We start from the raw sequence: 15,984 nt of genomic DNA, 5'->3' as shown, positions 1-15,984 counted from the left end.
AAAATATGATTATTAAATACTCTCTTCATTCATTTTTAGTTGTAATGTATTGTCACGATCCGAGTCTATATCCTAGCAAAGATATGATACTTGAAATCACAAGTGATACCAAGCTAACCTTTGACATAGCATATCTAAGCATATCATATGAAAACTGAAGCGGAAGTTGTAAAGTAAAACCATAACTAAAATAGATTTCAAGAATAAGTCTATTACAATTGAATATTAATGTATAAAAGCCTTTAAAATGAATAAAATGATTTGCCGAGACAAAGCCCCAATCTAGCCATAAAATAAGGTGTCGTTTGGCCCCAAGTAGTTTTTGAAAAAAACTTGAAAATTTCTTGGGAACTACTAACTAGTGTTTGTCCATATAATTTATCATTACTTGACAAATATATTTGGTAAACATCCCAAGTTTCCAATCTAGAACTTGGGAAGTTTTAAAATTTTAAAAATTACCCCAAATTTTTATATTTTATAAAAACACTCATTATTTATTAACTCCAACTAATATTTATCTACCAACTTACTCAATTAATGTGGCCAACCAACACCATTAAATAATATGTTTATATATTAATAAATAATCGGACTATTCCTTTCTACCATATATCTATAAAGAATGTCCACCAACCCTCTTAAATGAAATTTATCTATAAAAATATCCACCAACCCTCTTAAATAAAACTTCTCTCAATGTGAAAATAAAAGCAGTGATAAAATATTCACTGAATATGAAAGTGATGATATGATCGTTGATGAAAATGATGAACAATCAACTCAGAGTAACAATATTATTTTATTTTTTCGGTCGTCTGATCTAGAAATGAAAGCTTGTTAGGAAGAGATTATTCGTAGAATGTGGGAATATTTTACAAAAGAATAGTTTGTTATTACCTCCTCCGAAAAAGAATAGTTTGAATGAAAAAATTGAAAAAAAAGAATAATTTATTTTTAATTCGATTAATATATTTCTCTTGCCCATATTGTTATTTTGTTGTTGTTGATTGATATCAATTATGTTATAAGATTTTTTTAAAGGAACATGTTCATTATAAAATGATAACACAAACTTATGGGTATTTTAAATAATTTTTAGAATTTACAAATACAAAATAATATTTTTTGAAATAGTCAAAAATTCTTGGAAAAATTGTGGCCAAACGCATGGTGAAACTTCATAAAAATTTCACCCAAAATAACTTGCCAAGAATATTTGTGAACTTGGGGCCAAAAACTTACTAAGTCTGAAATAAATATAGAAACAACTAAATTATGTCCCCGAATGAGGAGGACTCACCAACTGCTGAACTACATGAATGACTATTCTCTATCCACAAGCTTGAGAATGATCACTCGTATCTATATCACATAAAAAATGTAGCGCAGAAAAGGTATGTGATTTGTACATAAAAGGTACTGAGTATGTAGGAACAACAATAATATACCTAATGAAATTCCACTAAGTGGCATCTAGAAAGGGTAGAGTGTACATAGACCTTACCACTATCTCGAGGAGGTAAAGAGGTTGATTCTGATAGATCCTCGGCTCAAGTGCATCAAAATCAATGAAAATTTAATAATTAAAACAATGTAGAGTTTACAAGAAAGATCAGTAACATCAGCAATTGAGTGATAATCGGAACACGATAAACAACATATGATAATAACTACAAGGAACCTTCCCAAGGCAAGACAACACACCACCCCTACTAACCTTCTATCCTAATACGCGAACTCTACTCTTTTCTATTTAGAGTCACGCCCTCAGTAATCTGAAGTTGCGTCAAGTTATGTCCAATTATTTCTTCCCAATAATTTTTCAGCCTACTTCTATCCCTTTGCGTACCCCATACCATAAGCCTCTCACACCTCCTCATCGAGGCGTCAACACACCTCTTTTTCACACATCAAAACCATCTCAGTCACACTTTTCTCATCTTGTCCACCATAAAGACCACTCCAACGTTCTCTCAGATAACCTCATTTTTAATCTTATTTCTCCTATTATGTCCACACATCTATCTCAGCATCCCCATCTCCGCAACATGCATCTTTTGAACATATGAGTTCTTGACCGGCCAATACTTCACCCTATACAACAAGGAAGGTCTAACCACCACTCTGTAGAACTTACATTTAAGTTTAGGTACTGCATTTTTATCACACAAGACTCCAGAGGCAATCCTCCATGTCATCCATGTCTCCCTAATGCGATGTGTGACATCATCGTTGATGTCCCCATTATCCTGAATTGTAAACCCAAGATACTTAAAACTTGCTCTCTTGGGGATCGTATGAGCGGCAAGCCTTACTTCCACGTCCGCTTCATCCAATGCCACACTGCATTTGCACTCCAAATTTGGTCTTGCTCAATCTAGACTCTTTGAACTCCAAAATTTGTCTCCAAACCTCTAATCTAGTATTAACTCTATCCTGAATCTCATAAATCAGCACAATGTCGTTCGTAAATAACATACACCATGAAACTTCATTCTGAATAGACCGCGTGAACTCATCCATCACTAATACAAATAAGAAAGGCTAAGAACTAATCCCTAGTGCAACCTATCTCAACTGAAAAGTGATTCAAATCTCCTCTCATCATACATGTCCTTTATCGCCCTAATATAAACCATCAGGACACCCCTAACCTCCAAATACCTCCAGAGGACATCACTCAGGACTTTGTCATAGGCCTTTTAAGGTCAATGAACACCATATGCAAATCCCTCTTCCTTTTTCTATATTTCTCCACCAGTCTCTGCACAAGATAGATGACTTTAGTGGTTGATCATCCCGATATGAATTAAAATTGATTCTCGAAAATGAACACCCCTCTTCACATCTATATCATAAGTTGTGAGAGGGACCACAATGAATCTTTCTATTATATGTAAAATATCGATTGAGGAAGAATGCAGTGAAAGACCATAAATAAACATTTCTGAAAGAAAATGTATATTTGAGACCATACTTTTGAAATTATATTTGAAAGGATGCATACATGAAAATCATGCTATCTGACATCATATGTATGACTATATACGTAATCATATTTGTTTGAACTATAAAAATATATATAAAAATATAATATTTAAATGGAGAGTTTCTTATAACCGACATACACCATGTGGGCTTATGATGCACCAACTTACAATTCCAGTTGGGGAGAGCTGCTCTATACATGATCAGGGTATAAAACCTATCTATCTAGTGTGAATCCACTAACTGAGCTTCAAAGAGCTAAAGATGTTGACCATCGAAGCAACATACTCAAATACTACAATGACACATAGTTATTAGACTTGAATGGAAATAAAAATATAGTAATACGACATTAATTTTGATAACCAAAAGCAGTTAACGAATATCGCATTACAAACTACTTTTAGTGGTTTCTCTTTTTCGTTGATTCGTTGAAGTGCTCTTCTTTATCACATTATTTATCACCTAATCATTCGATTTCGCTCCATCCGCCTTGAAGATGATCCAGCCGCACCTTCCAATATGATTATCTGTCCATACGCTTATTAAACTAATTTTAACAACTTGGCCAAACATACACATCAGTATGATTGATATTTACGTTATTTTGATTGGAATTTTAGGTTTTTCCCAACTTGTACGTAAAAATAATGTATATTGATGATATATGCATGTTTGATGTGTGCATGGCACATACTTCTCCATTTTTACTTGTCGGGTTCATTTTTCGAAAGTCAATTTGACTAACTTTCAAATATAAGAATTAGATTACGTTTAATTCCGTTTTTTTAAAAAAATAAAATTTAAATATTTAAAAACTATTCAATAAGTACTTCCATATTAATATGATAAAAAAACACTTCTATAATATTAGTCAAAATACATATCATTTGACTCAAAAAAAAAAATGATGACAGGTAAAAAGAAACTGAGGGAGTAATAGTTTTGAATGAACTTAGTCGGTTTTGTTGAGTAAATTCATTTTTGCGCGTTTAAGACCAGAATTTAATGCAGGGTACATGGGAGTGGACCACCAATTTTGCTTCTAAAACTAGACTATATAATATAGATTGTGCTAATTTAATTACCCATAATAAAAAACTAAATTCATTGAACCTAGACAAGTGTAAAGGGAGGAATTAAAAAAGAGGCATAATACATAAATTGATCCTCAAACTTGACTTCAAATTTTAAGTATAACTTTCAATTTTCATAGTACACAAAGAGGCACTTTAACTATTTACTTAAACAAAAAAAACACGTGAATCCAACCGCCAAAATACGTGATATACAAATGCTTCCACGTGGATTTTTAAGCCACTCAGTGACTGCCACGTAATTAAAAAAATTACATGTATTTTATAATTAAAAAAAAGAAATTAAAGAAAAGGGATTCATTAAGGGTAAAATTGCCATTTCTGCTCTTTTTTTTTTACTGTTGTGGGCCTCAAAATTACACTTGATGCGCTTGAATTGCGTATCCATCATACGTTTTGCCAAGTTGGATTCACGTATTTTTTTGTTTAAGAAATGGATAGTTAAAATGCTTATTTGTGCACTATGAAAGTTGAAGGTCATATTTAAAATTTGAAGCCTAGTTTAGGAGCCAATTTATGTATTATGCCTAAAAAAAATATTAAAGTTTTAAAGAAATTATAGGATTATTAATGTTATAGATTCTCCAAAATATGTAGCTTTTGGAGGAATCAATACATATCTGATAGTAATTTTAAAAAGTCCTAACATATCTCTAACTCTAATCGAAGAAAAATGTATTTCATTTCACAATTTAATTTTTGGAGCATATTGCAAAATTTTAATGTAGAGTTTATGCTGTTACACAATAGGTAAGATGAAAGAAATTGAACTATTAAATGTACAAAAATAAATAAATTATTCTCCTCCTTACACCAAATCTTTGGAGATGAAATAAATAGAAATATAACGTGAATACAAAATTACAAACAAACAATTTCTTCTTATATTTGCTCCAAATCTGTACAAACTAAAAATAGGGGCTGTATAAAAGCATTTACATATTGGTAAAGAGGAAGAAAAATGTTACTTAACAAATAGTAATAGGACCAAAAGAGGAATAATGCAAGTTTAAAACTTTAGAACAAAATTCTCATCAGTTAGGTCCTCGTAGGACTCTTCAATTTCGATGGCACACCCGTATCAGATTCTCCAAAAATATGACACGCACCCGTTGACTTTTTTTTGAAGAGTCTGAGCAACATAACTTGTACTTTATTGGCTTTTTGAGCTCTCGTAGCTCGATGGCATTGTATTCGGGTAACTTAAGTTATCCTGCATTGATCATAGAGAAAAAAACGTTGTCAATAAAGATCTAATGAAGTTTAGCTTATGGATTTTACGTTATATATACTTGACAGTGTAAAGAAGGTTACACGATTAGTATATTTAGGTAACTTAGCTTATTGTACATGTTAACGATACATGTAGTTATCTCTTAGGTGGTCTAATAATGTATAAAAGTTATAAAATCTCGTAACGTATGCATCATGAGTACTTACCCGGGAGAGGGAAACTTGGCTATGATTTGGTGAGATATTTAGATTGTACATAAGTGATGGACATGTATTTTCTTCAGCTAGTGCTCTCAATCTTTCTAGCTCTGGCAAAACAACTTTGCCAAGATCCGGTCTGTCTTTTCGTCTTAGCTCAGAACATTGTAACGATAAATTGGCAAGACGCATAGCCTCATCGAGGGGCCAATCATGAATAGCTGGATCAAGCATTTCGTTGAATGTCCCTTTCTCAATTGCTCTTTCAACATAGTGAGTCAATCCCATTGGCGATCTGGCGGTTAGTATCTGCAAGAATATGATTCCTAGGGAGTATACATCAGATTTTACGCCAAGCATGCCTGTTTGTTGATATTCAGGATCGATATAGCAGAATGTTCCAGCAGTTGATGTCATTCTATATTGAGTGACAGTGTCTGCTACTGATGGAGGGACTAGTCGGGCTAAGCCAACGTCACTTATCTTACTCACAAAGTTGCGATCAAGTAAAATGTTGCCAGGCTTTAGATCACGATGAACTAGTGGCTCCGGTTTGCTTTGGTGTAGGAAAAGCAGACCAGTAGCTATTTCAGCAGCAATCCGAAACCTCTGCTGCCAAGAGAGTGGTGGTGTCTTTCCTCGATGGAATAAACGGTCATCTAAGCTTCCGTTAGACATAAATTCATATACTAAGCATCCGTATTCCGGACAGGCTCCTAGAAGAAGCACCATGTTAGGATGCCGTATGCAGCTCAAAACTTCAATCTGCAGTGGAATATAAGAGTTTCTCAATTTGGGAATTGTACTATACTAATTTAACAAGTTAAGATATATGCATTATGAAGTGAAGCCTTGGAGCAACAGTAAAGTTGTTTCCATGTGACCTATAGGTCACCAGTTTGATCTGTGGAAGCAACCACTAATGTTTGCATTAGAGTAGACTGTCTGCATCACACTCCTTAGGGTACTGCCCTTGACCGGACCCTGGGTAAATGTGAGATGCTTTGTGTACCGAGCTGCCCTTTTTATTTTATTTTTATATATGCATTATAGTTTGTAACTTTCACTGAATTACCTCTTGTTGAAACTGTTGTCGTCCATGAGTTGCATCAGGACGGAGGACCTTAACTGCAACAGGCGTGTGATCCAGGTAGCATTTATACACTGGCCCATAGCCTCCTTCTCCAATTTTACGAGTTTGAGCAAAGTAGTCTGTTGCAGATTCGATCTCCTCGATTGTATATTTCCTGTACCTGACATCAGAGTTTGAAAGTTTATTTAGTATCTTATTTTTCTCTTCTGCTTCTTTTAGAGCTTTCATTTCCGCACTGATTCTCTTCTGAGCTTCTAGTTCTGCAAGCCTCTGAGATGCCTCTGCATGCTCGATGGCTGCTCTAGACTTTGCCTTTTCCCTCTCCGCAAGTGCTAGTGCAGCTTCCTCGGCTAAACGTGCCTCTTCTAATCTTTGCTTTTCTTCCATTTTCCAGCGCTGGAGTTCCATTGTCTGCAATGGAAAGCATGTTAGTACATCCGTGGAATTATTATGATGTTGCGCGAGGTGTAATAGTTCCCTTTATCATGCCTTTTGTTTTGCTGTAAGCGCTTCCTTGCAAGCCGTACTATACATTTCCATTGTTTGCTTAAGCTCCTGCTTTAGCCTTCTCATTTCTGCTTCTAGATCATCCTGTAAGCCAAAGGAGAGGTTTAAATTTTGAATAAAAGATGCTTATAACCTTAACGATTGCCCCACTTGTGGGATTACGCTGGATATGTTGTGTTATATTTAGCCGTTCAATCAATAAGAAGGTTCAATCAGACGAAAACATATGTTTTAGAGATGGTTTTATCCTAGAATGGTCTAGCAATTTTGAGTCAGCTTTTACAATTAACAAAAACACAAGTTACAAATGCTTACTCCTGGTCCTTGGGAGACTGACGTTCTATCACCCTCCAACGATGCAAATGATAGCTCTGGTGGAGTCAGGGTGTCCACGGATCTCCGCCCAAACTGTGTGGAGTCAAAACTTTGGGTATCAAAATCTGAAAAGCCTGAAAGCCGAGGAGGGGTCGGTCCACCACTTTCATAGCTATCAGATAATGAAGAGTAGATATTGTCAATGCTTGGCCTACCAGAACTGACATATGATATGTCAGTATCTGGCAAAGATATCTCATATGGCTTTCCATTAGGGCCTTTCCTATGAGTGAATGGAGACCTGTTTAAAATAGTACATTCGACTTAGTCCTTCAGACGAATAAACTATGCAAAACTACAAATGTCAAAATGTTCGGAAGAACTTGCATCACTGACTATGACATCCTGATTGTGTATGCAACAGATTACGGTTATCACTTACTTGATACTCATTGTGTCACTTTGAAGTGTAGAAGGAGGAGGATCACAAACAGGCTTCGGACCTCCTGGAAAAGAACCTATACAAAACAGTTAAAGAACTAACATAAGGATGCAGCAAAAAACTTGATAGAAGGACTTGCTTTTTCTAGTATTTGGCTCACTTCTTGAATTAGTAGAAGAAGGTGTTGAAGTATCAAAAGGAGCAAATTTGGTGCTAGCAGGCTGCATCAACTGGTGACGTAGTGGATGGACAAAAGGCGCGGAGCGAGAAGCAGCACGTGTAGATGAGATCTTTCCAGATTTGGAGATGACATGTACAGTACAGAAATCAGGAGCCCCTTTTAACATACCTCCTGGTATGTCTTTGGCTTTAAATCTGCAATGCAGAAAGATCCACACATTCTAAGCCAAGTTTGTATCATACATATGCATTAATATCGACATATTCCTATGGTGAGTCTAGAAAGATTGTAATATTCGAGGGTCTTAAATTGAATAGACATATCTATTCGTGAAAGAGTATGACTTTTCATAAGGAAAATTTGCAGTATACTAGGCTTTGTTGGATACTATACACAGAGTCATACCTGAGAAGCCCGCTTCTCGTTGAAGCACCAACAATCAATACCTCTACTCCTGTTCGATTCACATATTCAACGACTGCCTTGGCTACATCCGTGTCATCTAACACAACATCATAACATTGTATCTGTTTTTTAAGTATTAGAAGAACCAAAGTTAGAACCGCGAAAGCTGAAAGGAAATAATTAGCAGGACTTGAAAAATTTTATGAAATGTTTGTTATACTTTTCAAATATTTATAGAGGAATTCATCAAAGGTTTTGAATTACTAACATCTTTCCGTGTACAAAATACTCGAAAAGGAAGAAACAAATCCTTTGTCTCTGGATCCAATTGAATATTTCCCGACCCACCTTCATCAGAATTCTGGTTTGTTTCTGAAATGTAAAATTTACACAGTTAATTCTGCAATTATGTGATTTTACACTAATTAGAACAACATTATGAAGTAGAAAAATCCCTCAAAAATCAGATTTGGATTAACCATTTCAGTACAAACAAATAACTAGCTTAACTTTTGGTAAGCTAATATCATTAGTCAAGTAAGATACAGCTCTAACACAAGGAAATCAAACAAAAAAAAGATTGATACAAGTCTAATAAGTTTTGACATGTGAAGTACCGATGGATGTGGCCTACTAGTCGATAAAGTGGGATTAAAACAAGGGGAGGCCAGGGTTCAAGCCCCGAAGGAAACAAAAAATGATTTCTTTCCATTTGCCTAAGCAACATTTAACTCTTAACTTTGTTCCAACCAATGCCATGAACTCCTATCTCTAACACAAGCAAATCAGACAAAAAGATTGATATTTGTCCAATAAGCTTTCGACATGTGAATGTATCCATGGTTATGGCCTACTAGTTAATGAAGTAAGATGAAATCCAAGGGAGCAGAGTGTTCAAGTCTCGTCAGAGGCAAAAAACACTAATTGATTTCATTTCATCTGCCTAAGTCTTGGTGGACAAAGTTATCTAGTATGCAATCAAGTTTTGTTAGTTTTGACGTTGCAAATATGCTTGCTACAATAACTAGCATAGATTTGACCAACATGTAAATCATTCATCGCGCTTAAATTTTTGCATCTTTAAGCTACAACATCAAAAACTTATCCAGCATCAACAACATTTCCAGCACAACTTGAAGTTGATTCTTGCTTCTATTTATGCTAGACATCATGGGAGCCCAAAATATACATAACCTACTTAATATTTTCATTTTGATTTGTACAAGTGACCATTCTACAACATCAATATACACAAACAAATACCATAACTATATATCTAGTACCCGAGGGAAGATGCATTCAATGAAATAATCCTTAATATCTTCATTTTGATTTGTACAAGTGACCATTCTACAACATCAACATGCACGAGCAAATACCATAACTATCTGGTAATCGTGTTGATGGAAGGTAGCACGTATTCAATCAAAACATACACATTCTACAACATCAACATGCACAAACAAATACCATAACTATTTGGTACTCGTGCGGATGGGAGGTAACACGTATTCAATCGAATAGTCTGCCTAAACATACACATTCTACAACGTTAGCATGCACAAACAAATGCCACAACTATTAGGTACCCATGCTGATGGGAGGTAACATGTATTCAATCAAATAGTCTGCCTAAACATACACATTCTACAACATCAACATGCACAAATGTATACCATAACTATCTGGTACTCGTGTTGATAGGAGGTAATCTGTATTCAATGAAATACTCCGCCTAAACATAGACATTCTACTTATTTTGATTTGTAAAAGTGGTCATTCTACAACATGAACATGCACAAACAAATCCCAGAGTCACCCGATACCTGTATCTATAGGAGGTAGCAGGTATTCCATGGGATAGTCGAGGTCCATGCAAGCTGGTGGTCGGACATCATTGTTATTAAAAAAACATAACATGCAGAAACAAACAAATACAAGAGAGAAAGATTAGAAGAATTACTTGTAGAAGGGGATTGAGAGGAATTGGAAGATTGTTTAAGTTTGACATGGATCAAAAGAACAGTTTGTCCTCTGGCTAATAGATGATCAACAGTCCATTTCAAAGCACTTTGGCTTCCTCTATCTTTATCTATTGACACTGCTATTAATTTATTTGGTAGTGGCATTCTTTCTCCATTCATATTTGGAGGTGATGGCCACATTTTTTCACTTTCAAGAATTTTACTCCCAAAAAACTCATATGTTTTTATGAATTGTCCAATTCTAACACATTTGTCTCTTTTTTTGTTTGAAATCTAATAAATTGTTGTTGTGGCTTTTTGTTTCTAATTCTATGTTCAACCCATTGTAGGATGTATTGATTCTTGAAAATTTATGATGACAAAATCATAGAATTGAAAATCTCCAAAAAAAAGGTGACACTTAGTTTAATTTGATATGTTCTTTAATTCACCTAGAGAAGAGCTATATGATTTTTAGTGATAAAAAAAATTAGAGAATTTGAGGGGAGCTCCATTTTTGGTGGATACTTAATTGGTTTTGTGTAATAGTAACCACTGTTAGTATTAATTATTATAACAAACTTTTAGTTTCAACTATAATTTCAATAGTTCTTCTAATATTTGAGCAATATATTTAATATTGAATTATGAATTTATTATCCCTTTGCTTGTGAATTTCATAAATTTAATAAAATTATTTGTTGTTCCACCATTTGATTATCACATGTGTTTTATTGAATATTATTTTATTAATTCATATATTTGAGGGTAATAAAGTTTTATAAAATAATCAAAATACAGCATTTTTCTTTTAATAGAAGAACCAAAATAATTAATTGAGACCAAAATCAAGAGAATTTACCAATAAGTGAGGGATAGAAATGCTATTATCCTATAAAAAAAATTAAATTATATACGCTACACTCTGTTTGGATCATTGTTACCCATTGTTTCATAATGTACTAAAATGTGTTATGTTATATATTGTATTGTACAAATTTATAGATATAATGTTTTGATAGATTGTATCGTGTGTTGTTGTTTAATAACATTTTTATTATTCGATATCGTTCTGTATTGTAATTGATAAATTTACTAAAATGTCCTAAACTATTGTAATTATTAATCAAATTAATTTAAGACGACTTCTTTCTGCTAACTTGTCACACATTACGCCTTGTAAATATATTAAGTTATTGAACGACTTTTCATTATAAAAATTTATTTAGCTACAATTAAACTTGAGTGATAATTAATCCAATCATCTTGCATGTCTGCAAAACATGAATTTTATTTATTTACAATAAATATCGCCCGACCTGAAATAATCACATGAATTTTATAGGTTGGAATAGCTAAGTACACAGAGTGGTTAATTATTTATTGTAATCTGAAATAATCCCAGGAATTTTATTTATTTATAATAAATAATTAATCACTCTTTGAACTTATCTATTCCGGCCTTTAAGGATTATTTCAAATTACTTCACTCTATATAAGATGTTGAATAATTTCATGGGATATCTATCACCAGATAACTCTATCCATCAAATTAGAACAAATAATAATAAATCGCCAATGCAAAGTATACTTTTAATAGTTTTATTTGTTAAGCAAAAGGTTACTTGAGTTTGCCTAATTATTATAGAAAATGCTTTATTTGTTTTCTAATTTGTAGTAATATATATTCTGTGATATTTAGGCAAGATGAAGCTGTGATTTTTTTGGTTACAAATCAAAGATAGTGGTGTGATATATTGTTATGTTATTAATTTGTGTAATGTTGAAGACCTTTTCATTATAGAATGTAGTTTAATGAATATGTACCATTGAAACATGAATTTAATTTATATACAAAAAATATCGTCTAATTTCGAAATAATCTATGCATTGGGTTGTATAACAAGGATTACATTGAAATTCTATCTTTTCATTCTTTGAATTTATCTATTCCTTCAATCTTTAAGGATTGTTCCAGATTACTTCAATTAACGATAATTACATGGACAATTAAATTATTTTTGATAAATATTTATTTTTTTGATTTAATGTCACGATCCAATTTCGGGTGTGATGACACCTGTCCTTTCCCACCGGACAAGTCAGCCTAAATCCCAACAATTCTATAAATAAAGAGGAAACAGTCGAAATAGGTAAATAATAATCAAAAACGGAAGTCTGTCAACTTAAAATTACCCCTAAATATTGGTTGTCACATGTACAAGCCGCTAAAGAAAGTAAAATTGAAATCAAAGTACAAGTCTCATTATGTCTTCAACTCTCAAACAGAGTAAAACATAAAAATACAGGAAGTATGAGAGTTCGCTGGATATTAATGGCTACCTCTCTCAATTCCCAGAAGCCTCGAATGATCAAGAAAAGAACAGTGATCAAAGTCCAGGCACGGAACCTACACAAGTGTAGAAGCAAGGGTGAGTACCAAACAACGCGGTACCCAACAAGCTAACTAGAAAAACTAAGTAATTCTAAAAGAATACACGAACTCCGTTTCCAATCCAACCGAACCTCCAGACTACAACCTGCACAGAAATCAGCCCAACCAAACAGTTCATACTACACAATTCAATAAGATATCGATCACAGCTCAATATCACAAGATGTATCATACAAGTACTCACAAGTCACAAACAAACATCAAACTATCAACACAGATATGTAGAATATGTATATGCACATTTAATGATCATGCATGTGTGCAATTGCCGGCAAATACCTCTGCATGATAAACTTTGATCGAAAATGACCTCAGCCTCATAATCTCTGACTGATAGTGACCTCAGTCCCACAACCTCGATGGAAATGACCTCGACAATGTTGTTACACCTCACCCTTTTAAACTCAGAATGTTTCATAAGTTCCTTGGACATTACCATATGAACCGGATATGCTACAACACTATCAAATGACTCCAACGAAGGGAGGATGTGATACCCCATAGTAGAGAAGGTTGGAAGGGGAATCATATAAGAATCCGGAAGGAATAGGAGGCCAAGTAACGAGTCGTAGGACTCGACTTATCTACGCAAGCTACTAATTTAGAAATCTTACATACGTGAGTTACTTGATTACATACCAAACTTATGTAGCACGGATTACATAGGCCCTTAAAATAAGACGAGATTACCAACCTACGAGAGGGAGCAAAAACTAGTTTCCGAACTTACGAAAGTGAAGCAAGCAGGTGACAAGCAGGCAGGTGACTCACCTACTTGGGATGGACCCACGCTGCCACGTGGCAGCCCCTAACTGGTTGCATAGATATGGTGGACCAATCACGGCTGGACACGTGTCACCCTAGGGGGCTGACACGTGTCACCCCCATAGCCACCCTATATATATGTGTATTGTGACTAATTAGTTCATTCTTAGCCAGAAAATCAGTCCAAAACATGGAGAGAAAACGTGAAAAATGAAGAAGGGAAAGGCAGCCATGTCTGGAAGAATTTAAGGGTAAGTTCTTCAATTTTCTTCCGTGAATTAATTATATACGGTGTACCTTAAGTACGTGGATACGTATATATGTATTTTAAGACCTTCATGGAAGTAAAACTCCAGCTTTGCAATTGGAATTTGGAAGAGAAAATAAGAGAAAACGTTAATTAATAAACCCGTTTTTGGAAGGGACAGTGGTTAGTAATATTGGTATAACTTCTTGTGTACAGATTCGTTTCGAGTGATTTAATATGTTTTGGAAAGGTATTTCGTGGTTCTATAACTTTCATTCATACCCCAAAATCCAGTTCTACTTGTATCAGCTTGAAAAGTGGTGATGAAGTGTAGAGGAGGTACTGCTCAAATTTGGTTTTGGAAATTCTACACGGACAGCTGTAAGTATTATGGTCATATCGTTTTGTACAAAATTGATCTAGGGATGATTCGAAATTGTTTGCGACCCTAATACATATGTCTATAACTTTCATGAAGGGCATAAATCCTGTTTCCCTCCATTACCCCTTCGAAACGAAGCGACAAGGTAAAACAGTAAGCTGTCCAGATTTCACATTTTGGATAGCTTTGGCGAGTTTGACAAGTTTAACGTAAGGTAAGGTTTCTTCTTTAAATTTGAGCTTTATGTGTTCTGATGGAGCATGTTACACTCCCTATTGGTGGCTGGAAATATGAAAATGGCTTAGAAATACTTGGCGTTCGGAATAAACTAATTTGTAGTCGTTATAGTTGAATTGTTGTCGAAACAAAGTGTTGTTCTTGTGAGTTGCTCTGCAGGGGTGTGGCTTGTTGTTGCAGGGCCTAAATATGTCCTAATGTGGGTTAGGGTGCTGCTGGTAGAAGCCACATGACCCCTCGTTATGTATAATTAAAGGCGTCATAAAATAAAGGCTAGACGCCCTATTGAGATATCGTATTTTTGGAATAAGTCGTTTGGAGTGTATGTTGTATATTGTTGGTATGACTTGCTGCAGGTTGTTGTTGTTGGTTGGCTGTAGGTCTTAGGGACCTAATTGGAAATTCGGATAGGGCACATTATAGGGGAGGTGCTGCCCAATTTTCGTTAACGCCTTAACAAACTAAAGGACTAGTCGAGGAAACAACTAAGGCAATAGATTCCATTAACATTAAGGCGTAATCCAAGATGCTGGAAAGTTAAGAGTAGTTGATATTCATATTACTTTCATATTGAATAGGTTCGGAAGACGACGAGACGAGCAGGATAAAGGGTAACTCCCAAAAGGTATGTAAAGCTTTCTTGTGGCATGTTTTGGTATAAGCACGTACAATTATCTTTCTTTCCTTTTGGCAAGTTTTAGCCTTAAGTGAATTATGTGTGGAATGTGGGGATAATTCCATTCCCAAAACTCCAAGTACGCCTCATAACCCCTATCCACTGCTTAGTTTTGGAATTTCTATAAGGATTGAGTATTGCCTAGTAAGGCTTCTACGTGTTAAACAGTAGTGTGTGAAAAACTATCTCTCATTTTTCTTGACACGTATTTGGTACAAAAATGAGATTATGATGCCATAATGATTCACCGAGCCCCATGATGGGCCGGGTATGAAATATGTGTATGCAGATCCCCTGAAGGAAAGTACAAACTACATAAAGCTTATTCTCTTTCTTCTTTTGGGCATGTCTTTGTCTTAGTTGTAAGTTCAATATAATCTGAGCTCTGGGGTAACTCCATCCTTAAACATCTCTTATTTACTTCTGAATATAGAACTCCTACAGTAGTCGAACTATTTCCCTGGAAACTTTTATATGTTAAAAAGGTAACAAATATACAGGCTCCAAGTCTTACAGACTATTTGTTAACAAATGTTTCTGGTTCCATAAGCGATTTGGCTTTACTTTAGTACATGTCTAGGAGCCCCGAGATTATAATTGATATTGCCCATAATGGCATTTAGAAGTCACTCGAGATGACTACACCGTTACTCGGGTCCTCAAATAAAAGCTTAACTTTCTTATGCTGTCGAGTCTCTGATAATGATTTAAATTGCATATAGTTACTCACTACTCTACTCGTGTATATTGTAATGCTTCTTTCCCTGAGTCCCGGGCCAGGATATGTTCTCGTGCA

The 15,984-nt window shown here is 34.7% G+C and overlaps 1 protein-coding gene and 1 long non-coding RNA gene across 2 annotated transcripts in view; both read right to left on the bottom strand.

The window, feature by feature from the left end:
- Window positions 1-4,928: 4,928 nt before the first annotated feature.
- LOC129890255 (U-box domain-containing protein 52-like) lies at window positions 4,929-10,627 on the bottom strand. Its single transcript, XM_055965834.1, has 11 exons — window positions 10,426-10,627; window positions 10,289-10,342; window positions 8,731-8,834; window positions 8,463-8,584; window positions 8,037-8,251; window positions 7,877-7,952; window positions 7,435-7,735; window positions 7,102-7,203; window positions 6,595-7,023; window positions 5,529-6,284; window positions 4,929-5,301 (listed from the first exon to the last, which is right to left on the bottom strand). The coding sequence occupies exons 1-11, from the start codon at window positions 10,625-10,627 to the stop codon at window positions 5,242-5,244; spliced, it is 2,421 nt and encodes an 806-aa protein (XP_055821809.1). The 3' UTR covers window positions 4,929-5,241.
- Window positions 10,628-12,587: 1,960 nt separating this feature from the next.
- The window catches only part of LOC129888862 (uncharacterized), a 32,367-nt gene continuing 28,970 nt past the window's right edge, over window positions 12,588-15,984 (bottom strand). Inside the window, exon 7 of the long non-coding RNA XR_008766738.1 lies at window positions 12,588-12,836. This is a non-coding gene — a long non-coding RNA (uncharacterized LOC129888862). The remainder of the gene's footprint in view (window positions 12,837-15,984) is intronic.

The sequence above is a fragment of the Solanum dulcamara genome, chromosome 5 (genome assembly GCF_947179165.1).
Source record: "Solanum dulcamara chromosome 5, daSolDulc1.2, whole genome shotgun sequence".
In the NCBI taxonomy this organism is placed as follows: domain Eukaryota; kingdom Viridiplantae; phylum Streptophyta; class Magnoliopsida; order Solanales; family Solanaceae; genus Solanum; species Solanum dulcamara.
Note: the sequence above shows the minus strand (reverse complement) of the source record. Positions and strands in the feature narration are given on the sequence as shown.

Bases quoted from the DNA above. Each gene is read 5' to 3' on its own strand.
- LOC129890255 (XM_055965834.1), bottom strand. From the start codon at position 10,627: ATGTGGCCATCACCTCCAAATATGAATGGAGAAAGAATGCCACTACCA. The intron at 8,835-10,288 runs GTATCGGGTGAC...TTTACATTTCAG, and splicing joins GCTACCTCCTATAGATACAG to AAACAAACCAGAATTCTGAT. The intron at 7,204-7,434 runs GTAAGCATTTGT...TTTGGCTTACAG, and splicing joins CAGTCTCCCAAGGACCAGGA to GATGATCTAGAAGCAGAAAT.